This window comes from Lepidochelys olivacea, assembly GCF_965140295.1.
Source record: "Lepidochelys olivacea isolate rLepOli2 genome assembly, chromosome: 9".
Taxonomy (NCBI): domain Eukaryota; kingdom Metazoa; phylum Chordata; order Testudines; family Cheloniidae; genus Lepidochelys; species Lepidochelys olivacea.
In genome coordinates, this window is record NC_140419.1 from 13,671,407 (window position 1) to 13,696,225 (window position 24,819).

The window sequence follows — 24,819 nt, forward strand, 5'->3', positions numbered from 1 at the left end:
GTACAAGTGGCAGATGCAGAACAAGAAGATGATGACTCAAAGATTCTGGACCAACCACACAACCAGTCATGGGAACTAATAGACAGCCGGAAGACCGAGCTGTTATGCATTTGGGTCCTTAACAGATAATATGCAATTATCCAATGACCAGACTGTTTGTCATAGTGATTACCATAGTATATGGCCACAGATTGTTGTGATTAATAGTAAGTTGTAATGGGAAACTCTAAACAGGCTCAGATATGTAAAACATAGGTGAAGCCTCTAAGTCTGAAAAACTGGGATGGAAATTTCTCAAGCATAGGCTCTCTTCACAAAACCCACAGTAATTTCTGTTTCTAAAAAGCCATTCTTGAGCTATTTTTACCACTTCCAGATCTACTTCTGGATGGAATTGCATGTGTGTGTGTGTGTGTGATTATATATATATATATATATATAATACACACACACACACACACACACACACACACACACATGCAATTCCATCCAGAAGAGAGATGAGTGTGTGTGTGTGATTATATATATATATATATATATATAAAAAATACACACACACACTCTCTCTCTCTCTCTAACTCCAGGCTTTGCACAGAGAAAGAGTACTCAAGAGGGAGTTGGATGAGGGATCGGAGAGCACTGGTAGTTTCCATACAGAAAAGCCATTAATCACATACACATTTTAGTGTCCCCATAGTTAGTAGCTCTTTCAATTATCACCCATTTGTGTTTAAAAGTTAGATTCAATCTGACACACACAATTCCTTGGGCTCTTAGGTTCAACAGAATGGCAAATCAACTTGATGAAGATAACTTATCAAACAATGCTATCCAGTTTAAATAAGATTCCAATGGATTTCACTTGATTGATTAAAAAGGAGAAGCCCATAGAGTTATTCCTGGCTGCTGAATTAAACACACACACACACACACACACACACACACAGAGAACAGATATACAGGCATGCAATACACATTTATATTTTAAATTAATAAAACTATTCTCTAGATCTTATTTGGTTTCAGCTTTAATTTGGCGTGAAGGTTCAGGTCCCTTTTTATTTCCTACTATTCAAACCTCCCCAATCATAGTCACAATATGTCAGTCATTTATCCCAAGATCATCTTATTTTGATGTTGAGTATTTATGCAATTAGCTAAATGCCCTATCAGTAGTCTTTTTTTTTCCAGTAAAAATATAATTCTCCTAATCATTTTCCACAGTAAAACAAATGTCATCTCACTAGCTAACCAGGGTGCAGTTTTGATGGGGCTAGGAGAGAGAGGGAGGAAAAATCTCAGCCAGAAGCATCTTTTATGGTTCCAATGGGATCATGAGTTAAAAGGGTCCAATCTGAGGTCCATGTAACTCAGTAGGCTGGATAGACACTGACATGAGTACGGCACTGCATAGTGGGGCAATTTGTTTACATGGGTCTCATGCAGCATGCAGCTCCCCCCTCCAGCATGCAGGAGGGGAACAGTTTGGAACCTTGGTTTCCAGTCAAGGTCCCCGGGCAGGCCTGAGGTGTAGAACAGGCATGGCCTCCGTGCTCAATGTCAGGCTTATAGTCCACCCGGGCTATTGGTGCCAGTTGAGTTCTGCACAGAAGCAACCCTGCCAAGTTGTTTGGACTTTTTATCCCAGTTAAGTAATAGTTTTTAAAAGAGCTGTGGCTTCCACATATAGCCATACTATGGTGTCTGCTTTTCACAGTTTCCATAGCTGCATCATCAAATGTTTACCTCTGCCCATTCATATGAGCCAATGTTGCCAAATGATGTTCCTCCCCATGAGCAGAAAACAATGGTCCGATCAGGCCTCCAGCCTCTCTCAACTTTTAGCATCAAGGCTTGTATAAATGCTGTGATGACAGCAGTGCTACTGGCCCATTCTTGTCCACTGTAACCATATACACTGTTGTGGTGGCTACCAACTATGACATATCTATCTGAAAAGAAAAACAACACCAACAAAGCATTTATTTCAGTTAGACTTTAACAGAAAAATAATTCCAAAAATAAAGGACATATTGTGCCCATACTTGACGGTGTCACTGATACAGATAATCAAGCTTGCATGATCATAAAAAGATAATATAAATCTCTCTCTACTTTACCTACACCATCCTAATATAAGTACACATGGTCCAATACAGAAACCAAATCAAGATGTTCACATGCTTTAAATGAGAAACCCGTGATATTATTTAGTTATTTATTTGGATTTATACTAACGTACAATGAAGAGTATCCATCCAATGCTCTGGATATACTTGACAATCTTTTAAAACAACTCTAATGGAATTAATTTAAAATTTTATGACAAAAGAGTTTTTCATTGGAAAATGTGGATTTGAGGAAACTGAAATGTTTCATGAGAACATATTGATTTCATCTACATTTTCCATGAAAAATTATGAAAGCACTCCATATCAATGTTATTATTTTGACTGTATGATAATAGTCAAAATTAAGCACTTCAGCCTTATTGAAATGAAACATTTTGACAAAGTCATTTCAATATTTCTGAATTCTTTTTTTTTAAATTTTGTTTTACAGGAAATTTAGAAATTTTTGCTTTTTGTTCTGAGTCAGACAGAAAGGGCATTTCAAAACGTCCGAATTTCCTATGGAATAGAAATTCTGAGTTTTGGCCAGCTCTAGATACTAATAAATAAACAGATCCATCAGTTATGACCCTTGTTGTACTTTTATTCCTTTTCCCGATCTTCACTTCTTGCGTCATGTCTACTGTTTAGATTTCAACAGAATCCTAAAAAACATTCGGTGTCAGGTTGATTCTAGAGAGCAAAAGGGGGTTGGAGTTTTTTGAGTCCTTTATTTTATCCATTCTTTTTGTCAATATGCTGAAGTGCAACAGGATATGTGTAAACTGTCCACACGTTAAATTGCCTATGAAATTAAATACTACACATTCCTTGGGGATATTTGCTGTGATTAATACCTACAAACTCTTTTGAATTTGACATGCACTCTCTAATTATAAAACTCCTCTCCACCAAAGTGGGTTTTTACCAGAGTTTTGGTCAATGTCATACTCAGGGATATTGTTTAAGTAGAATACAATAATGCTGTTTCATGTTTTACTGGAAAGGTTGCTGCAATGTATCTGTAACGTAAACACTTTTTAATCATATCACACAGCTGTTTGCTTCTGTTTTTAAACAAATATAAACATGAAAATCTATTTGTAAAGGCAACTATTTCTAAGTTTCACTGGGTGGTACTGACAGAATCATTAAAACAAAACTGTACAGCTTGTCAGCAAAAATTAAATCTAAGCATACATAATTGACTATAATGAGCAATATAACTAATGTAATTAGATTTTTGTATTGTGTCAGGAAAAATGTATTTAATATAATGCAATGGCAATGGGAAGACCTAACACTTTAACCCAGCAAGAGGATGATATCCCTCAAGTGGAGACAGGGCATTCATGGATGTAAATTTCACCTCCTGTATTCCTTAGGGACCCAAAAGTGCCTGCAGGAACCATTGCTATAACAGAGGGATTAGTCGGGATGCAAAGACTACCTTTCACCACTTCTCTGATTGGTCTATGCAAGGAAGGGATAGCAGAAAGATAGACAGAGATCTCACAGGAGATGACAGAGAATCAGTAGGTGGTTGAGAAAGCTGCCAAATGCCATCTTCACTCCAGGAAGTTCCTGCAGATGGAGAGGAGCATGGACAGCAGCAGATGGCTTTTTTGAAGCGACTCACCTGCCCACACCCCTCTCACCTGAACATGCACAGAAGCCCCCAGAGGCAGCTGGCTGCAGGAGCAGCACCTGAGGGATGGCAGTCACCCATACAGCAGAGTAGCGGATAGGCAGCAGCAGCAGCTTCTCTTGCCAATCACCTGCTGGAGTAGGCAAGGAAACTGAGAGAGCATGATGAGAGGAAAGAGAAATAAGAACTGTGGGTCTCGAGTGGAGTAGGAAGAACCACCAAGTACTGTGGAGAGTTAGGAGTTAGGCAGGATAGGCAAGGACTGGTCAGCATAGAAAAGGTGAAATACAGGTGACTTCATACAGTGTTTTCCTAGGTCAGTTACACCTCCCTTTTGTACAGTGGCAGACCATTTACTGTTTGCAGTCTATAAAGCCCACATACATTTGATTACTTTTTTAAATTCCCCACAGCGACTAACAAATAAGCTACACATTTATTCTTTCCCTTATTCCTTTAACGTAACGGCTGGATTTCAAATGCTCTGGGAGAGTTTTTAAACTCGGTCTATAATACTTATCAAACTAAAAATCAAAACAGATGGCTTGAGAATTGGAAGCCTTTATGGAGTAAAATCCATCCCTGATGTAACTCCTTGGTCTTCAATGTAATTACACCAGGGATAAATTTGGCTTGCCCTCTTTACTCATAGGAGCACCAGGGAGAATAGTGTGCACACATAAAACTAAGAAGAACCACATCAAAATGTCAAAGTAACAAATGTGCCAGGAAAACATCAAGTAGGGAGGGACACAGCTACAATACCAACTAGGAATCCCATTGATTTCAGTGTGATTACATGATCTTAAAATTAGGATGTGCTTAAGTACCTACATATATTATCATTAAGTTTCATGTGTACCACACAAAAAATTGAAGTTGATACAAGTATTACAAGATGCGCTTTGGAAAGCTGATATTAGGGGTGAATACATGCTTTTTTTTCTTATTTGTTGTCCTATTTCTAATTTGCATTTTAGTTGGTAGAAAAAAATCTGTCTAAACATGCCCTTTTCTACTGTTCAAGTTTAGTTATTTTTCCAAGAGAGCCATTTGCAAATATGCAGCAGATGAGAACATCAATTAAAATTTCTTGTGGAATAAAACCTCTAACCAAAATTAAATACTCAGATAGTAATTGTTCTCAGTTCTTTATAAAATGGACTTAGTTCTGGTGAAAGGCGCTGAATTGAGCTTGCTGAAAGCTGCAGCCATTATTTCACTGACAGACAAGATAAAAGCTTTCCCTATTACTCCACCTCAGTGCCTCAAACCTGACCTTAATGGACAACCTCTCGTGACAGAGTAGTTAAATCAGCAATTTCTCTGCATAGACTGCCAACAAGAGTGCTAACCCGGGGAATTCTGATGATGGTTTGGGGAATGATTCCATCTGTCCATTAGGAATTGGACTGAGACCACCTCTGCCACATGCTGGTAAACAGCCATCAGACAACAACAGCTTTCACTACCTGCTGAAATAGCACTTCCTCCTTTCAGCCAAAGATTTCTCATGGGGAGATTCTACTCATGTTCTACTCGTGTTGATTTTGATGACCTCCTATTACTATTATTATTTATTCATTCTCTGTATTACCAAAGTGCATATGATGTCTCCACGATTGCACTTTTTACCACTAGTATTACAGCTGAGTGAGATTTTGTGAGCTGAGTGTGTTTTGATGTCACAGTTGCTATTAGGGCCTGATTCTGCCACCCTTATTCATGTTGAACAGTATCTTATTCCGAGAGTGATATCAATGGGAATACACATGGTAATAGGCTACTACTTACCATAAAAAAGGTTGCAGAACTGGGTCTTAAATGTTATTAAAGGTAAAACTGCAAAGGTTTGCATGTCCTTAATCTCCACTATAAACACAGTAGGTTCTAGGTCCTGGACTACATGGCTAACGATTGTTGTATGTCTTATTTTCTATTAGCAATCTGTTCACAATCGAGCCACAGTACAATTCACCGCTACATATCCAAATCACACACAGTGAGATTCTTGCATTCAATTACTTCTTAAAAAAATAATTCATTCAATTTGCAAATGGATTGGCCACTAACATAAGAAAAACGGTAGACTCCCAGTATTTTGAGTGATGTGCTGCACCTGCTTCCTGCAATTCTAGTCAATATATCATTAAAAATATAATGTAACAATAGTCCACACTTAAGAAGAATTAAGCCTTTGCTAAGGTCAGATAGACTGCTTACATAGAACAAGCCAAACAATAAAGTAGTTTCTAGAATTTGAAATACTAAGACATTTACTTAACATAAATGACAAAACAGTAATATCATGAATGTTTATAAAGATAATTATTGTTTATTGGGCAAAAACATGCTCGTTGTACTGGTACCATCTCTCCTTGCCTTTTAACCAATTCTCTGTTTAATCCTCCTGTTGTTTTCTGGCATAAATCAAACTCTTTGGATCTAGAATAGTCTTTTTAATTGACTATTTGTACAGCACATAGCACGAAAGGAACATGATATTTTATTGCAGTCCCTCGGATTACTGTTGTACACATAATTAATAATAATAGTAGTCATAGAGGTCTACTTACCGGGAAATGTAGATCCCTTTAAATAACCAATAACATTAGAAATTGTCTTGTATGTTGGGACTGTCTGAACATTTAGACTGATTATTCGCTTTTCTGTTGAGATAAAAACAAAAAATGAGAACATTTTATCTCAGCCTTTATCAAGCCACAGAATCCCGTAGGCCATCAATTTCCCCTCTTTCTTTCTACCCACAGAGAAGAGAAGAATGTATTTTACACTTATTAAACTACATAGATTGCAGACAAAAAAGGTAACTATCCTATCTCCCACACTCAGGTAACGCTACAACCTAGGTTGGTACCTCAACAGTGGGGACTGAACAAGGGACTTCTAGATTCCAAACACATGAGCCTCTTCTGACTGAGATGAAAGACTCAGCTCTAGTAACTGAGCTTACAGCAGCCTCATCAACCCGTGCATGTGGCCCAGTCACCATTAGAGGAGGACACAATACCATATGGTCTGGGTGTTACACACTATCTGGCCAGGGAACTTGTCCGGCACTTCAGAGGCCCACCCAACTCACATCCCTATATGGGCTGTCAATTCTAGTCTCTTAAGGAGCTCCCCAGCAGCATGATGTTTGGAGTTGCATCTTAATGGCATAATTGAGCCAAATCAGTATCAACATCCTTAGCTGAAAAGTGACTGAACCAAAATAAAATATTCTGTGGAAAGATTGTTTTGTTCTTAAGTTCACAGACTATTTCCTTCCAATGTTGTATTTTCTTAAACAGTTTGTTTTCAAGTCTTGCTTCCTGAGCAGTCTGGAGCATTTAAATGATGAGTGCACTGGAATATGTAAAATAAAACTAACTTGTGTCTGTCTTTATCAGAAAGATTTTCAAGTTCAGGTTCATTCTCTGATACTTTTGTAATGAGTTGATTTTAAAATTATATTCAGAGTAAAACCATTTCAATTTCATTAATTTCCTAGACCTTAGAAATGGATGGTCAGTTAATGATTGAATCAGGTACAACAATGCCAAGATTCTTCCTTTGCTTTCAGGAAAATAGTTTTAAAAAATAAATTACAGGTCAAAACTTCAAATTATTATTCAATGCCTTATTCAGGCAAAATGCTCAGTATCATCAATGGATATGCTGTCGTGTAAGAACTCAGTAAGAACTTAATAAGGACTTTGGCTCTGCCACAGAATGCAGTGGAAATTCCCAGTGAAGTCAGTGGAAGTTATGAGTGCAGTTTAATAGAAAATTCAGATCCTATTAGTATATAATCACCACTGATAATTTCCATGGCGAGTCCTCTCATATACCTATGTTAAGGTTAGTGTTCTGATGAACCTTGTCCTTCTGACATGTATTGCCATAGGTGTCACTGACTCTCTGGAAGGAGAATGCCTTAGTTGTTTTATATGCTTTGTAAAAACCTCGTATTGTACCCTGGAATTTCAACTAGAATTTCTAGCTTTGCCCAATAATGAATCCAAAGAATTCCCACCATTGGCTTTTATAAAATACAGCTTGAAAACACCTTGTGGTATATGCTCTACGAATTATTCCCAATTTTGGATATAAAACCATTCTAGAGCCAAACAGCTCCCTCTTTTTAAAGCATTTTTCAAGCCAAAGCTGATTTGACTTCTGTTCTAATCCTACAGCATGTAATAGTGGTATGTTTTATTAGGCCCCAATTCAACAAAGCTTAAAGACGCGCTAAGCCCCACAAAAGACAACTAGACTTAACCATGTGCTTAAGTGCTTTTCTGAGTCAGTGTCTTAATACACACTGGCTACTGAGACTTGAACTGACGACAAAGCAACACAAAATTTTCTTCTGTCAAGTGATATGTTTTGGAATCAGATAATAAAATGAATAGACATACTGTACAATACTCCAGTTTAAAGTGGCTTAGCCTTAAAGGCTTAGTACACCTGACAAAAAGGCTCAAGGGGGTTTCCACGGCGTATACAGAAAAAAGTAAAATCTAATTTTCTTTAAACAGTTCTGACAACAAATCTTGGTTCCTGATGCTACATGTCTGATGAAAGACTTTAAAGGTCTTGACAACATTATCTCTTTTCCCTAAATTCTTTGGCAAGCTATAAGAAGATTTTAGCTTAATACTGCTTGAAATACACATTAAGTTTCTCTAAGCCATAAAACGACTTCAGAACAAGAAAAGAAAGTGATTTCGATATCATTAATATTTCTGGATTATTTTATTATTTTTCTTTTAAAGTTCTCTTGACTTGAAACCTGCCCATTGTTATCTAGCTAACATACATATCCATTTGTTACTATCACGGTTACCCATCACACAAATAGAGACAAAAGTGCTCCACTGGTTTCCATTGCATGTAATGGAAGCTGTTAAGTCCTCAGCACTTTTGAAGAGCAAGGTCACTTATTTAGAAGCTGAAATAATGATTAGACTCGTTTAAAAAAATAATCTTGCCCCAGGGTCACACTGACATTGGGTAGAGAATATTTGGGCTCAATTTTCAAACATGTTGATTCAATAAGATTTTTAAATCCTTCATTAAATGCTCAAATTGCCACTTAGGCACCAAAATGTCAGTTTTATATGTTATTTACGCACTTAGTGGGATTTTAAAATGCTCCTAGACACCTAAAACTCACTGATTTCAATGGGAGTTTGGTACCTAGATGCTTCTGAAAAGACCACTTTGTGCCTAAATACCTTTAAAAATCTAGTACCAGTTTTAGTGTGGGATTTGGAAATTTTCTTAAGGCACTAAGGTTTGAAAATTGAGCTCCTTCTGGCAAAATTCTTCTCCAAATACATTAATGAGACTCCATTAACCCACACATTAAAGTTTAGGCATATGAGCATCGGAGTAAAGTTGAGCACATGCAGAAATGGAGCTTCAGACTAACATTTTGCAAATTACTCCGCCGTGTTGCAGGAGTCCACTTGTGTGGAATAACTAGCAGAATCAGGGTTTAAAGATGTAATTCAGTCTCTGATGAATACACAACTTCCACTGAAGTCAATGGGAACTGTGCCTGAATTTTTCTCTGAATCACAGAAACTTGAAAGACAAGAGAATAGTCCTGGAAGACTGGAGAAGGGCTAACATAGTGCCCATCTTTAAAAAGGGGAAAAAGGAGGAACTGGGGAACTACAGCGAGTCAGCCTGACTTTGATCCCTGGGAAGCTACTAACTACAGCGATGTATAAAACATTCAATTTGCAAATACCTGGAGGATGAAGGGGTCAACATGTATTTATCAAGAACAAAATCATGCCAAACCAGTGATTTCCTTCTTTGACAGGATAATTGATTTGGTGGATAGGAGAAATGCAGTGGATATAACATACCTGGACTTCAGACAGGCTTTTGACAGAGTCCCACATGACATTCTGATAAGTAAGCTGGAGAAATGCAGGCTCAACAGAACTACCATTAAGCATAGGTGCTGGAACTAGTGGTGTGGTGCGTGTTGTTGCACCCCGTGGCTTGAAGTGGTTCCCATCATATACAGAGTATATGGTTTGGTTCAATGGCTCTCAGCACCCCGCCCCTATAAAAATTATTCCAGCACCCTGCCAATAAGTGGATACATAATTGGTTTAACAACCGCAAACAAAGAGCTACTATTAATGGAATTATGTTGGACTGGAAGGAGGTCTCAGGTGGGGTTCCACAGGGACCTGTTCCGGGTCTGGTGTTGTTTAACATCTTTATGAGACCTGGATGTAGGTATAGCAAGCATACTGATCAAGTTTTGCAGATGACACAAAGCTAGGGGAGGTTACCTATATTTTGCGGGATAGTGCTAAATTTCAGAGGGATCTTGATAAATTGGAGAACTGGACTACAGACAACAAAATGAAATTCAACAAGGACAAACAGAGTACTACACTTAGGGAAGAAAAACCAAATGCACAAATACAGAATGGGGGAAAACTGGCGTGGCAGCAGCACTGCTGAAAAGGACCCGGTAGTTGTGGTGGATCACAACTTCAACATGAGTTAGCAATGCAATGCTGTTGCAAAAAAAGCAAATGCAGTTTTAGATTGCATTAACAGAGGCATATCAGGCAAGTCATGGGAGGTGATAGTACCACTCTACTGGGCGCTGGTTAGGTCTCAGCTGGAGTTCTATGTCCAGTTTTGGTCACCAGTGTATAGAAAGGATGTACAGAAACTGGAAAGGATCCAGAGGCAAGCAACAAAGATGATCAAAATTCAAAGGGATGGAATGCAAGCCATATGAGCAAAGGCTGAAGGAACTGAGTATGTTTAGTTTGGAAAAGAGAAGTTTAAGGAGCTACATGATAGCCGTCTACAGCTACTTCAAAGGCTGTCATAAAAAAGATGGAGAAAAGTTGTTCTCTTTTGCCACAGAGAGCAGGACAAGAGACAATGGGTTCAAACCACAGCATAGCAGATTTAGGAAACTTTTCCTGAGATTTAATCTAACTGTAAGAACAGTAGGACAATGGAACAGACTGCACTGGGAGGTTGTGGAAGCTTCTTCATTTTTCACAGAGGGGCTGAATAGCCATCTGTCTTGGATGGTTGAGACACAACGAATACTGCATCTTGGCAAGGAGTTAGATTAGATGACCCTTGCAATCCCTTCTAACATTATGGTTCTATGATGCTATGATAAGATGACCATTTTAAGTCACAATTAAAACGAAACTTTAAAATAAAGTATGATGCTGTATGTAATGTTACAGAATTTCAAGGAACACTGAATTCTATCAGGGTATTTAGCCCCACATTATATTTGCAATACTGCTAACCTCAGATATTCAAAAATCACAAGTCAGGCCCCAAAATATAATGAGATAATAAATTTAGGGTATTTTTAATTTGCCTTTAGCTTTCAGAGCTACTTGGGCTCACATTTTCAAGTTCCACAGCCACAAAGGCTAAAAACTTATTTTTGCTTAAAAATGAAAGCTGAGATTCTCACAAAATTACCTGTCTCCAGGAGGTGAAGCTTTAAGAAAAATGTCAAATATTGCAAGACTTAAGGTTGAGAGAGTTTACAACACTGCATTAAGGAAGTTCATGCACTACCTAACATGGCACAGGAGACCAAACTGGCTACAGTATGTTTATTTCACATGGATGATATATGAAGATGTACACAGATTGGTATATCACATTTTGCATATGCTGTTAAATGCACTAACATGATGTATACACTTTAAAAGCTGTACCTAACAGCAGATTTGTCCATCATTTAATTACAATACTTCACCTACATTAGACATTTTGCAGGAGTAATTGACATAGTAAAAATTGCATAACTGCCACATTAGAATTTCTGGTTACCAGCTTTTTAAAACCTTCTTTAAATGTAAAAATTTATTTCAGTTTGTTGCCAGTCTTCAGGTATCATTTTCTGTAAAGAAATCGACCCATTCCACATTTTAAATCAGATGATAAATAATTTCAAATATATGTCTTTATAAACAGGGAAACGTGCCTGTTTCATCTAAAATTGGATCTTGATGCTGGTCAATGAGGCAGCAAAATATTTTGTATTAGATAATTTATGCACTGCATTGCATCTCTGAAAAAAGTAATTCTTGCATAACAGTGTATACCCTAAATTTATTATCTCATTTTGCATTTGCAGAAAACTGATACTGAATATATTGCAATGGACAAAATGCTAAGTATACTGTAAACATATTTGTGCAATATTTGACATAGCAGAAGGGATGAACTGAGGCTCCTGCAATAAGAAGATTCCTTTCACACTCTTTTCCCATGCAAGTGACTGATCATCTGAATTCAGTCTCTTACAAATTTGAAACATCCCTAATTATTTTCTCAGTAGTCTTTGATTGATTAGAAAATTAATATTGTCCAATTTCAAAACCATTCTTCTATTAACATGTATATTCATAATACCTGGCTTGGTCTAAAGACTTCCATAATTAAATTTTTCACTACTTGATTGAATCCTGTGGACCTAGACTAAAAAGATCAGCAACAAAACTAGTTATACAAAAGGTTTCTGAGGGCTTGTCTACACTGGCAAGTTTTGTCAACAAAAACTGGCTTTTGGTTACAAAAAAGCAATAGCATACACACTGCCATGTGATTTTTTTTAAAAAAAAAATCCACCTAGTTTTGGTGACAAAACACTTTCACACCTGCGAGAGACTTTTGTCTTTTCCCCTCCATTTTTTGTCAATAAACATTCAGTGCAGACACCAGGTTTTTCTTCAATTTTATTGGCCTCCAAAAAGTATCCCAAAATTCCCATGCTGCCACTCTGGTCAGCGGTTTGAACTCCGCTGCTCTGCAGCCAACCCGCCCCTCTCCCTTGCAAGCCCCAGAAATTTTAAATCTCATTTCCTGCTTGCTGGCTTCCCAGAGTGGCTTCCCAGATCAGCATGGCTGGCTATCACACCAAACGCGCTCCCGCTTGGACTACCGCTGAGCTGTTGAATTAGGAGAGGGAGAGGAGTCTGTTCAGTCACAGCTGCGAGTGACCGATAGGAATCGGGACGCATACGGGCAAGTTTCTCGAGGCTTGTGCAAAAAGTGCTATGATCAGGACACACAGCAGTGCAGAGCGAAGATAAAGGAGCTCAGGCAGGCATACCATAAGCCGCAGGAGGCGAACTATCTCTTGAGTGGTGCACCTAAGACCTGCCACTTCTATAAGGAACTGAATGCTATCCTCGATGGTGACCCCACCTCCATCACCGATAGCCCTGTGGATACTTCAGAGGCAGCAGAAAGAGGGGAGAACCCAGAGGATGAAATTCTGGATGAAGAATTTGAGCTAGAAGAGGATGTGGAGCTCCCAGCGGGGTCGCCCAGTGGGGCAGGCAGCCAGGAACATTTCTCCACTCCAGAAGTACTCAAAGGGGAGCAGGAAGCAGATGAGGCTCTGGGTAAGTTTCTCTGGCTTGTGTAGGGAATCAAAAAGTGGGAGGTAGGTAGTGTTTTCTGTGAGCTGGACATCGCCCTACATAGCTAATCTGCATGGCCAAGCAGGGTGTCGATGGACATCGAGACCTGCAGAGAGGCTCTGGAAAGTTTCCAAGAGGTACTTGTTAATCCTCAGCCACAGATTCCAAGGAATTGCAACCTTGTTAGTTCCCCCACTGTAGAAAACTACCATGCCATTTAGCAATCACTGGAGCTGGGACCAAAGTGGCACATAGCTGAGCTGCACATAGACCGGGCTGAAAGCCACAAGCATTCAGCAGTTGTGCCATGGTACTCTGGTCACCTGCAGCAGTGAGATGTCAGCCAGCAGGTTGGCTGCCTGTGAAAAAGTGTAGGATAATTTTAGAATGAGTTCCCTGCAAAGCTGCCCTGCAAGCCGTGACCTTTTTGTCTGTACACACAACTGCCTTCCCCCCACTCCCAACACTCACCATGATTGGGGTGCTCGTGGAGCTGTGTGCCTGCCTAGAGTCTCAGAGAGAAAGTGATTGCTACTCGCAAAAGGCCCTTGTTACTAAAATGTTTCAATCATTTCTCTTCTGTTCAGCACAGACCTTGAAGAACACCCCCCACCCCAGCTTCGGCAGATAAGAAAAAATCCTAGGTGCAGTAAAGACGACATGTTCCAGGAGGTGCTACAGCGCGATGAGAGACAGACCAGGAAATGGAAAGAGTGCTGGGAAGCCAAAAGGCCCTGAGTGTAAAGAATGTCTGGAACTCAGTACTAAAAAGTAGCTCTAAAGAGGGCACACCTGATCTGGTATGGAGCAGATGTGTCATACTGAATATCTGAGACAACAGTGAACTTCAAAACAATCCATATTACATAGATAAATCTTGCCATAGCCCACTCTATTTGGCAGAAGTAAAGATGTTATTTTTTCTGAGAGGTCCAGGCTGCTGTTTTGTGACCTATTAACCTCTAAGAATCACCCAGAAGAATGAGGACTGTCCTCTTTTGGTATAAAAACAACAATGAAAGCTTTTTTGGAGTGGGGGGAGAGAATACAACTTATATATCTTGGTCTCTTATAACTATGAAGTCTGCAAGGAAGAGGAAGAGTAGAAAGAAAGATACTACAAGAAAATGCTGTAACATATGATGATTAAGAATGAGTATCAGCAGCATACAGTTTAAGATTACTTCTTTCTATAAAATTCTGTGAAATAGTGAGGCTTCCATTTCAAATAGTCACAGGGCAGAAACACATAAGTATACTGTGCCATCTAGACATGGAAATGTACATCACCAAGCTCCCTGGTGGCATTTTCCTCCATTTGTTCTTCTAGATGTGTAGCATGATGCTCATGTACTATGTCAAGAAATGACAAGGTTGTTTGCATATTGACATAACTGAGTGATGTCACGGTCAACGTTATTAAATGAGGTTCTTCCAGCAAGCTCTGAAGGAGAAACACATATAACAGTATCACAGTGCTCCATTCTACTACTGCAATGCCTGTCAGAGAACGTTGTTTGCCTTAGACCAGGGGTCAGCAACTGGCAGCATGCAAGCCGATTTTTACTGGCTCGCTGCTGTCAGCCAGGGTCCTGGCCGCCGGCCCCGCTCAGCCCGCTGCCGGTCTGGGTGAACGGAACTCCTGGACGGCAGCAGGCTGAGCAGGGCCGGCAGCCGGCTAAGCGGGGCCGGCAGCCAGGACCCCGGCTGGCAGGAACTGGCGGACAGAATCCCAGACTGGCAGCGGGCTGAGCCACTCAGCCCGCTGCCTGCCTGGGGTTCTGTCCACCGGCCCCGCTCAGCCTGCTGACGGTCTGGAGTTCCGTCCGCCAGCCCCTTGCAAGCCGGGGTCTCTGCTGCTGGCCCCACTCAGCCCGCTGCCTGTCTGGCTGAATGGAACCCAATAGTAAAGAACTAACACCAGTAACCAAGCAAAGTGAAATTCTGCTAAACGTAAACCTCCCCACCTAGCTCTTTCATTGTAAAAGTCAAATTCTTGATTCAACCTCCCTGATGTACAAGTCCTAGAATAGCCTTGAACAGAGGCTGTGAAATTTACCAAACTGAGCAAAATTCACATCGCAATTTTGTGGTGTGCATCTGGGATCCTGCACTAACACAATTCCACAAACCTCATTTTCACTTATGACTCAAGGTAAAATTTTAAATACAGGTCTCAAGTGCTTGTAAGGCTTGAATATTAACCCATCTTCATCACTAAACCTCCAAAAAATAGTGCTATTGAGTGATTAGAATGTTTCGTGTAGCTTCAGGTGTAAAAGATAGAATTGCTCAGATTCAGACGTATTTCACGCATGGGATACCTTCACAGATAATAGTACATCAGAAACTCACTAATAGGCACTAATAACTCAGAGACCCAATTTAAATGACTGAAATTCGTGAATTGGTAAGTAAGTGAACGAACAACAACAAAGCAAGGTTTCTGCAAGACAAAATGTCCTTTGTTTATGTTGATAAGTGTATTTTAGTTTTATGATAATATTTCATAACATTCTAGTAAATATGCTATAATATATTCTGTAAAAATAAGATCTATAGTATTATGAGACCTCACTACAGTACACTGCTCTTAATTCTTTGCAAAGATGCAGGGAGAGACCACAACATTTTTATTTTTACGTTATTGTTGGGGGGGGTTATAAAACGTGTGGATTAAGGAGGTTGTACTGCAGTAAACAAAAAGCAAAACAAAATATAGGGTAACCTTTTATTCCTACAGTTTATTTCATAGCTTGTAACTCTTTAGTATGCCTGAGATGTTTCCCTCCCGATCTTCCCAACCTCTTTGTCACGTTACATCCCTTGAAAACTGCTGGGCTGGGGGGGGGAAGGAAGCAAAAGAAGAAAACTCTATCTAAATGCTTAATCATTACTGATGAATTCGCTGTTCAGCTTTTTGAAACATACTGACAAGAGAATGATGAGCATTTTATCCTAACAAATTTTAAGCCACCCAGTTGTCTGAATTGCTCATTCATCTCTTTTGACATCTCAGTGACGAGTTCTACATCAGAAGTGAAATATTTCTTATGCTTTCTTAGGATCAACGGGGAGTCTGAAGTATCAGCCTTCTAATATGTATCATTCTACTCAGCCGGCAATTTTAAAAATACATTAAGTAGTACATAGATACATACCAGCTCAAATTTTTGGTCCATTCCAACAAATCCTCAGCAAGGATCATGAGGGTCTCGAGGACTGTGTGTCCACTACATGAAAGCATGACACATTCTTCAGCTTTATGTGAAGTTGTTATTACAGACTCTCCTAGTTAAAATCCAAGAATGCTCCACCTTGGCAACTTTAGTCAAGGTATTTTCTATTTGGAATCAGACATAAGCTGTTCTCTTCAGGTCCAGGCTAAGATGAACTATGGCCAGGTTTTTCCTAGGCATAGAGTCTGACAAGCCCTTTACTCCCAGAAAACATGCAACTCCTGGTGTCCCAGTAAAATAAAACAAACTGAAATAAACAATCAACTAACCAATCCTGAGGCTGCCAGGCAAACAAAGCTGAGTGCCTACCTTTAGGATGATTCTTCCCTGGACCCTGCAGGCAGAGATCTTATAGAGCTGGAAGCAGGGTAGATCCTGTCCCTCTCTAGAACAGAGGTTGCCCAGCCCAAACACGAACTTTTAAGGCTTGCTTGCTTCCGGAAGGCAGCTCAGCTGTTAGCGTTCCCTCTAAGCTATAGAGCTCACACATCTCATGCGGGGGAGTTTACAGCTAACTGTCTGGCTGGGTGTCCAACAAAGGGAGCTACTTCCCCACTTTATTTATCACACCCACACTGCACCAAGAACCAAGGACTAGCGCGGCCATAGCTAGGAAGCCTGGGATATGGTGATTTCACTCAGATCTGCATACTCTGGTGTAGATGCTGGACTCCTGGATTTGGTGCCCAGGTCCATAAATTGTAAACATAGGGTCACCAATGAGTATGGATGCTCTAGCACTGGTCTTGCAAACCCAGAATCGATGGACTTCAGACCCTCTAACCCTGGTCTTACACTGCAGTGTAGACATAACCAGAGTTTCAGTCTGTAAAGTCTTGTCTGAAAAATTCATCCACCACAACGTGCAGGACTCCTTGAAGGGTGAAGAGGTGAGCGAATCCTGCCTAGATTTGAAAGTGTGGCTTCATAGAAATGGGGTAATTATTAATATCAAAATTGAACTATGTATTTGTGATTTGCATTACCATAGCCCCTCGGAGCCCTAATGATGTGTTGGTTCTGCTCTCTCTACCTTCTCTTTCATTTTCTTTTCCAAATCAGCTTCTCTATGCAGAAAATGCTTCTGTCAAGCATTTCTCTCCCCTCAGCCACTGCTATTTACATACAGTACTTGCATACCATGAGACTCTCCTATCATCCTCCCTGTGGAAGACCTTAGCTACAGACAAATGAAGGGATTTTGTTCTCCTTACGTGGTGCTGCTCTCTGCTGCTCCCAGGGATGGACAGACACTTCTCCCTTCCAAAGGGAAAGTTCTTTAACTACTTCTCCACTTGCTGATCACATTGCCTTACATTTATTTACACTGCCTCTGGCACTTCCCCCACCCTTGACGCCTTTGGGGAAGAAGAAGTCCCTCTATAAAAACCACCTAGTTAAGTCTGCATTGAGGAAAATATTCCTTCCTGACCTCAGCAGTAATCACATTATGTCTGGAAGCATGAGGTCTCACTGCCTTCATTCTTAGCATTTGTAATTACAAATGCTAAGAGTGGTCATAAACTTAACCAAGCTTTTTATGGTCTTGTTTTATTATATCCTTATTCCACAATAACTTTCTAAAAGTGGTAAACAACTGATACAACCACACACACTGTACAATGGTTGCCCCTAAAAATGCATTTAAAGTTTGCTTTTTACTATAGTAATTGTTTTATCGCCTATAGATAGCGTAGGGAATACTGTGCTAATGTTATTTATTTACAAAGGAAATTGGCAAAGCCTTTTAAAAGGATGGTATTAACACATAGGCCTAAAGCTCTAAGTTAGGTTAAAAAATTGTTAGTCAAAATTATCATGAAGGTTTGCAAAATTAGGCTAAGAAAAATAATAAAAAAATGATAGCAAGCAAATTTTAGAGTGAAAAATATGTCGAAAGGTCATGACTTATTTTTGCAGACTTATTTTTACAGTTACTTAAACATATATGCTTGTAATCAGTGCTAACTACTTGAACAACAAGTTATAAGAGTATAAGAAAAACTATGAGAAAGGAAAAGAAGTACTTGTGGCACCTTAGAGACTAATCAATTTATTAGAGCATAAGCTTTCGTGAGCTACAGCTCACTTCCTCAGATGCATATCGTGGAAACTGCAGCAGGCTTTATATATACACAGAGAATAGCTTATTACCAGCAGGACAGTGGGGTGGGAGGAGGTATTGTTCCATATTCTCTGTGTATATATAAAGCCTGCTGCAGTTTCCACGATATGCATCTGAGGAAGTGAGCTGTAGCTCACGAAAGCTTATGCTCTAATAAATTGGTTAGTCTCTAAGGTGCCACCAGTACTCCTTTTCTTTTTGCGAATACAGACTAACACAGCTGTTACTCTGAAACCTATGAGAAAGGAGTAAGTCTTTCAAAACCATAAAATGTTCCAACTGCAAAGGGGAAAATAAGTGATTAATTAAGAAATGTTAGTTATTGTCTCTGTTCGCCAAAATTTTTGTGATCTTTTATACCCTGGAAATTTGGTATGTGTTAAATGTAACTGTCCAGACAATTAATCACAAGGTAGTCATTTGTTAGTAATAGGACAATAATAAGTTACACATTTAGCCACAAACTGTAATATGAACTAAATAAAGGGGAATATAAGAAACCTGTAAACTTTGAACCACCTCAGCCCAGTATGAGTGGCAGCCTTGTGGCCCCAGAGTGGGTCAGTAATTGCGTCTCTTCAATGTGCTGCTGTTTTCTTTGGTCAGGCAACCTGACTTAATCAAATAGTAAATTGGCATTTACTATTTGAGGTTTCGGTAATCAACACTTTAATAGAACCCATTACTTACAATGGCCACAACACCTACATATACAAACAATACCTCAAATGGACTGGGTTAAATAGATGAGACAATACAATGTGTGTCCCCACTGTATTTTTCCTCTTATAAAAGATAGACTAACACAAAATAAAAATCAAGAGAATATTTATGTTCGAAACATGCAGCATTCCTGAAAGGTTCTCTATGCTTATTCCTTCACTTAATCTCTATGCAGTATCTCTTCTGGCATTTTTCTCAAATCAGTAATCAGTTTGTTAAGGCAATAATCTGCATGACCTTGGTGAAGGTATGGCCTTTGGAGAGGCATTCTGAATGCATTCTCCCTTTTCTTCCAGCCCTACTCAACACATGCCTTTCTATTGCTTTTGTTGTCAGAATTCAGCCATCTCCAGGTGAAACATATGGGAAAAGGTCCCCTTAGATATGGGCACAAATACACATTACTGATGTTTATTTTCTAGCAAACAGATACAAACTAAATAATGTGAAAGATGGATCACCATTTAGAAATGCTACATATGTGCTGGAGGCAGAAATAAGACACAACCCATCGCATTAATATGGTAGTTTAAATGCTCCAACAAGGCCTAATAAACTGCATTGCATCACTAGCAACATCTCCAGGGTGATGATGCATAAAGTCAGAGGGATTTTCTAGTCAACAGCAGGAATTAGAGTTTAATGCCTTGTACTAAGAGACTTCGTACTCCTGAAATGTGACTTACATAAACTGAATCTTGGCAGATGCAGTGTTTGCTGAAGCTGAAACTTGGAAGCAATGCAAATATGGTTTCTGAAGCTAATGCACAAAATGCCTTATTTTAAAAATGGCTCTTTTATAGTACGTCACAGCATTTTGTTTTCACTCAGCCTCAACTTAGCCCATAAATTACACTCTAAAGATCTGCTTTTTCATAGCCTGTTCTTAAAAGGCTGCTAGCAGAACACACCTGCAATCAGACAAACCCTCAATTATACCCAATTACTCAGAATGTATTTGAAGTACTTAAGGACCATTCCATAATGAACAGAAACCATCATCACCTGTCACAGGCAGTTTGAGAGGGATACACCCATCACTTTTGCTTCTGTCCTCAGGTAAAGAAACCAGTCTTTTGATGAGCAGTGCAGATATGGGTTGCACTAACAGTGATGTAAGGTTCAATCGGTTATGTCTGTAGTTTCCATCTGCAAATGAATGAGAGAGAGCAAACAGCAATTTAGTAAATGAAAAATTAAAAAGGAAAATATTTCCAGAGTCTGCATATGTCTTAAAACAGACAAAGCCAATACACAGTTTATGATATAGCAGACTCACCCCTACAATGAAAAGTTGGATTTAGATTAGCAGCCATTACTCTGCACTTACATTAATGAAAGAATTTTAAAGCTCTTTGGTGATGTATACTACAATTTAGGATTTGGGAGAGTAATTTCTAAAGAAGTAAATCACCCCAAAAAAATCTCCTGTAGCACATATTAAATCGTCTGTGTGGTACAGATATGAAATGAGGGTGGCATGTAGTAAAAGGAATAAAAAAAAGAAAAGAATTATTGGGATTCTATGGTTACCTTTGTTCAGTAAGGAATGAACAAGATGATACAATAGTATCAGATGGCAAAACAGACATTAAACTCAATGGTGGATTCTAGAGCAAACAGATGCATAGAGAAATGCAAGCACAGTGCCAAACTAACTGGATTGTTTAGTTTTGCATAGATTTTTAAATGACACAAAAAATAGCAACATATAGCACTGGTCTTATTCAAGGAGCAAAAGACCTACATTACCATACAGAGCAAGGCTTTCACAAGAATTCTGAAAATAAAACATACAACGTAGACCAAACTGCACAGAACAATAGCCTCATAATAAATGTTCGACTCAGAGATCCTGGCTTTTTGATGTGAGGAGAGCCAACATGCATATATCTCCAAGCACAAAAATAAGAAATATATTCTTTCCTCTTTAAAGACCAAATCTTCATTGACACAAATGGGAGTTGTATTTGACTAAAGTGAATAGGATTTATCCTCTAAATGCAAGTATGTTTTTGTAATGTAGGGGTGAAGGTTCAGCTGAGGGATTTCTGACTGATTTCTTACAGATTCATGCTGAGCAGATGTCAAGTGGGGGAAGCTTACATAAAAGCAAAAACCTTCAAATACAGCTACAAAGAACTCGGGAAGCAGTAGCACAAGCCTGGTCATATCAAAAGGCGCAAGTCAACTATAAAAGTCTCCCCCAAAATGGCAGCAAAAGCTAATACACTTTGTGAGGTTGGAAGCCCACCAGTTATGGTGAATTGATTCGAGAGACAAGATGGAACTTAAGCTCTCTCATTTGAAGCCATAATGCCAACCATTTGAGAAAGTAATGGGAAGGGAAAAATCTCTAAAAAGATAGATGCAATAAAGGAGGAAATGACCGTTATGAGAACAAACAAAACATATTTAACATTAAAAGGTTGAGTGAGTGAAGCAGAAAAACTGATTATTTCACTAGGGGACAAATACAAGATGCTTGAGGAGGAAAACTCCTGACTTAAAAAAGGATTCTCAACCTGCCCTGGAACAAAAGACTGATGACCTGAAAAACAGTCTAGATGAAATCATGTTTGTTTAATTGGGGTCTTAGGATATGCTAAACCCCACAACCCGGAAGAATTTTCAGAATCCATGCACCAAAATGCCTGTCAGATCAATGATAATGATTTGCCTATTACCAGGGAACAGACCAGGAGACATCTTGCAAGGAACTCCCCTCTAAGAGCAACTATGATCCACTGTTATATAACTTCCAAACTCCCATGCATTGAAACTGGTTCTATAGCAAGCGAGAAAAGTCAGAAAATCTGCTGTATCCCTGCCTATACTACATTATTTCTAGTTTGGAAATCCAGAATAAGGGTAGATATTTGATGAGATTAAAAATAAACTCTGATAAAAAAGTATCTGCTTTATCCAGCCTGGTTGAGGCTGGTGTGCAGTCCTTTACAACACCAAAAGACAGCTGGCTATTCCTGGTGACCTCCATAATGCAATCACAAGGTGTTGGACCCATCAAGAATCAATAACATGCACTCTAATTAAATTCTACAAAATTACTAACAAAAATCCTGTTAGTGAACTAGCATTGAATTAAATTCTACAACCACCTGCATGTAGCCTTCCTTTGTGGACAGTGCTGGAAATACCAGAGGCTTTCCAAGGTTCCATAATTTGCCTTTACAAATAGTGCAAAAACAACAAAAGCTACTGTATACTGTTATAGAGAAGAACCTATTGTATGCCTAACATACAGTAGAAACACTCTCAGCCTGAGGAGGCTTGTAGAGTCCTGAAGCTAGCAAAGTAATGCTCAATTATGTCTTTGCAGAGGCACAACCATGCTGTGGAGGGTAAAAGAGCACCATTCAAGTGGCAGTGACAGCGACCACAGGGCCCCTGGTTCACTCTGTGGGTTGTAGGCACCCAGTAAGAGGAATCACAGTCTAGGTTTCTACATATGGAGAAGATTTCTGATAGTAGAGAGCTCTTTAATCTACTAGACAAAGGCATAACAAGGCGCAGTGACTGGAAGCAGAAGCTAGACCAGGATCAGATGGTATTCACTCAAGAGTTCTGAAGGAACTCAAATGTGAAATTCAAATGTGAAATTGCAGAACTACTAACTGTAGTTTATAACCTATCATTTAAATCAGCTTCTACACAAAATGACTGGAGGGTAGCTAATGTGATGCCAATTTTTAAAAAGGGCTCAGAGGTGATCCCGGAAATTATAGGGCGGTAAACCGGACCTCAGTACCAGGTAAACTGGTTGAAACTATAGTAAAGAACAAAATTGTCAGACACATATATTAACAAAATATGTTGGGGAAGAGTCAACATGATTTTTTAAAGGGAAATCATGCTTCACCAATCTACTAGAATTCTTTGAGGGGGTCAAAAGCATATGGAAAAGGGGAATCCAGTGGATATAGTGCACTTAGATTTTCAGAAAGCCTTTGACAAGGTCTCTCAAAGCCTTTTAAACAAAGTAAGCTGCCTTGCGATAAGAGGGAAGGTCCTCTCATGGATTGTTAACTGGTTAAAAGATCGGAAACAAAGGGTAGGAATAAATGGTCAGTTTTCAGAATGGAGAGAGGTAAATAGTGGTATCCCCCAGGGGTCTGTATGGGACCAGTCCTATTCAACATATTCATAAATGATCTGGAAAAAGGGGTAAACAGTGAGATGGCAAAATCTACAGATGATACAAAACTACTCAAGACAGTTAAGTCCCAATCAGACTGTGAAGAGCTACAAAAGGATCTCACAAAACTGGATGACTGGGCAACAAAATGGCAGATGAAATTCAATGCTGATAAATGCAAAGTAATGCACATTGGAAAGAATAATCCCAACTATACATATACAATGATGAGGTCTAAATTAGCTATTACCATTCAAGAAAGAGATGTAGGAGTCATTGTGGATAGATCTCTGAAAACGTCTCCTCAATGTGCAGCAGCAGTCAAAAAAGTGAACAGAATGTTGGTAACCATTAGGAAAGGAATAGCTAATAAGACAAAAAATATCATATTACCTCTATATAAATCCATAGTACGCCCACATCTTGAATACTGCATGCAGATGTGGCCGCCCCATCTTAAAAAAGGTATATTGGAATTGGAAAAGGTTCAGAAAAGGGCCAAAAAAAAAATGATTACGAGTATGGAATGGCTGCCGTATAAGGAGAGGTTAATAAGCCTGGGGCTTCCCGCAGCTCCCATTGGCCGGGAATGGCAAACCATGGCCACTGGGAGCTGTGGGCGGTTGTGCAAATGTAAACAAACTGTCTGGTGGCCTACCAGCGGATTACCCTGACAGGCCGCAGGTTGCCCACCACTGTCCTATGGTTTCAGCACATGCAGTGTGAATAGTATTTTTAAGTTGATCCCAGTGCTCTTGAATGTCAATTATGTTGTCAGATTTCAGAGTAACAGCCGTGTAGTCTGTATTCGCAAAAAGAAAAGGAGTACTTGTGGCACCTTAGCGACTAACCAATTTATTTGAGCATAAGCTTTCGTGAGCTATCCGATGAAGTGAGCTGTAGCTCACGAAAGCTTATGCTCAAATAAATTGGTTAGTCGCTAAGGTGCCACAAGTACTCCTTTTCTTTTTATGTTATCAGAGAAGTTCGAGAGCTTCTCAGACAAGTGTTGCTGGAAAGTCTTGCAGCTGGCTTGGTCTTGAAGTGCTTTGAGGTTGTACCACTTTCGCTTTGTCTTTGGGATGTTTGCAGTAGGTGGAGTGAGCTGCAGGTATATGAATGATCTTACTAATCAAGGGTCTGTCCAACAGTGGCCTGTACTTCTCATTGCTCATGTTATACAGCTGTTGGTGTAATTTCGGGCTCTAATTATAACATAGTCAAGGAGGTGCCAGTGTTTGGACCAAGGATGTTTCCAGGTGGTCTTAAATTTGTTGATCTGCCTAAAGATGGTATTTGTGATGAGCAGGTCATACTCCACACAATTGCTGAGGAGGAGAATATCATTGAGGATTACATTTC

The 24,819-nt window shown here is 39.4% G+C and overlaps 1 protein-coding gene across 4 annotated transcripts in view; it reads right to left on the reverse strand.

Moving 5' to 3' along the window:
• Positions 1 to 24,819, reverse strand: part of NAALADL2 (N-acetylated alpha-linked acidic dipeptidase like 2) — a 901,057-nt gene that overhangs the window by 225,216 nt on the left and 651,022 nt on the right. For all 4 annotated transcript variants that reach the window (XM_084639864.1, XM_084639867.1, XM_084639865.1 and 1 more), the window contains 3 exons: positions 20,307 to 20,450; positions 6,336 to 6,428; positions 1,747 to 1,952 (listed from right to left, as the gene is read on the reverse strand). In XM_084639864.1, coding sequence (XP_084495990.1) covers positions 1,747 to 1,952; positions 6,336 to 6,428; positions 20,307 to 20,450 — 443 coding nt within the window. The remainder of the gene's footprint in view (positions 1 to 1,746; positions 1,953 to 6,335; positions 6,429 to 20,306; positions 20,451 to 24,819) is intronic.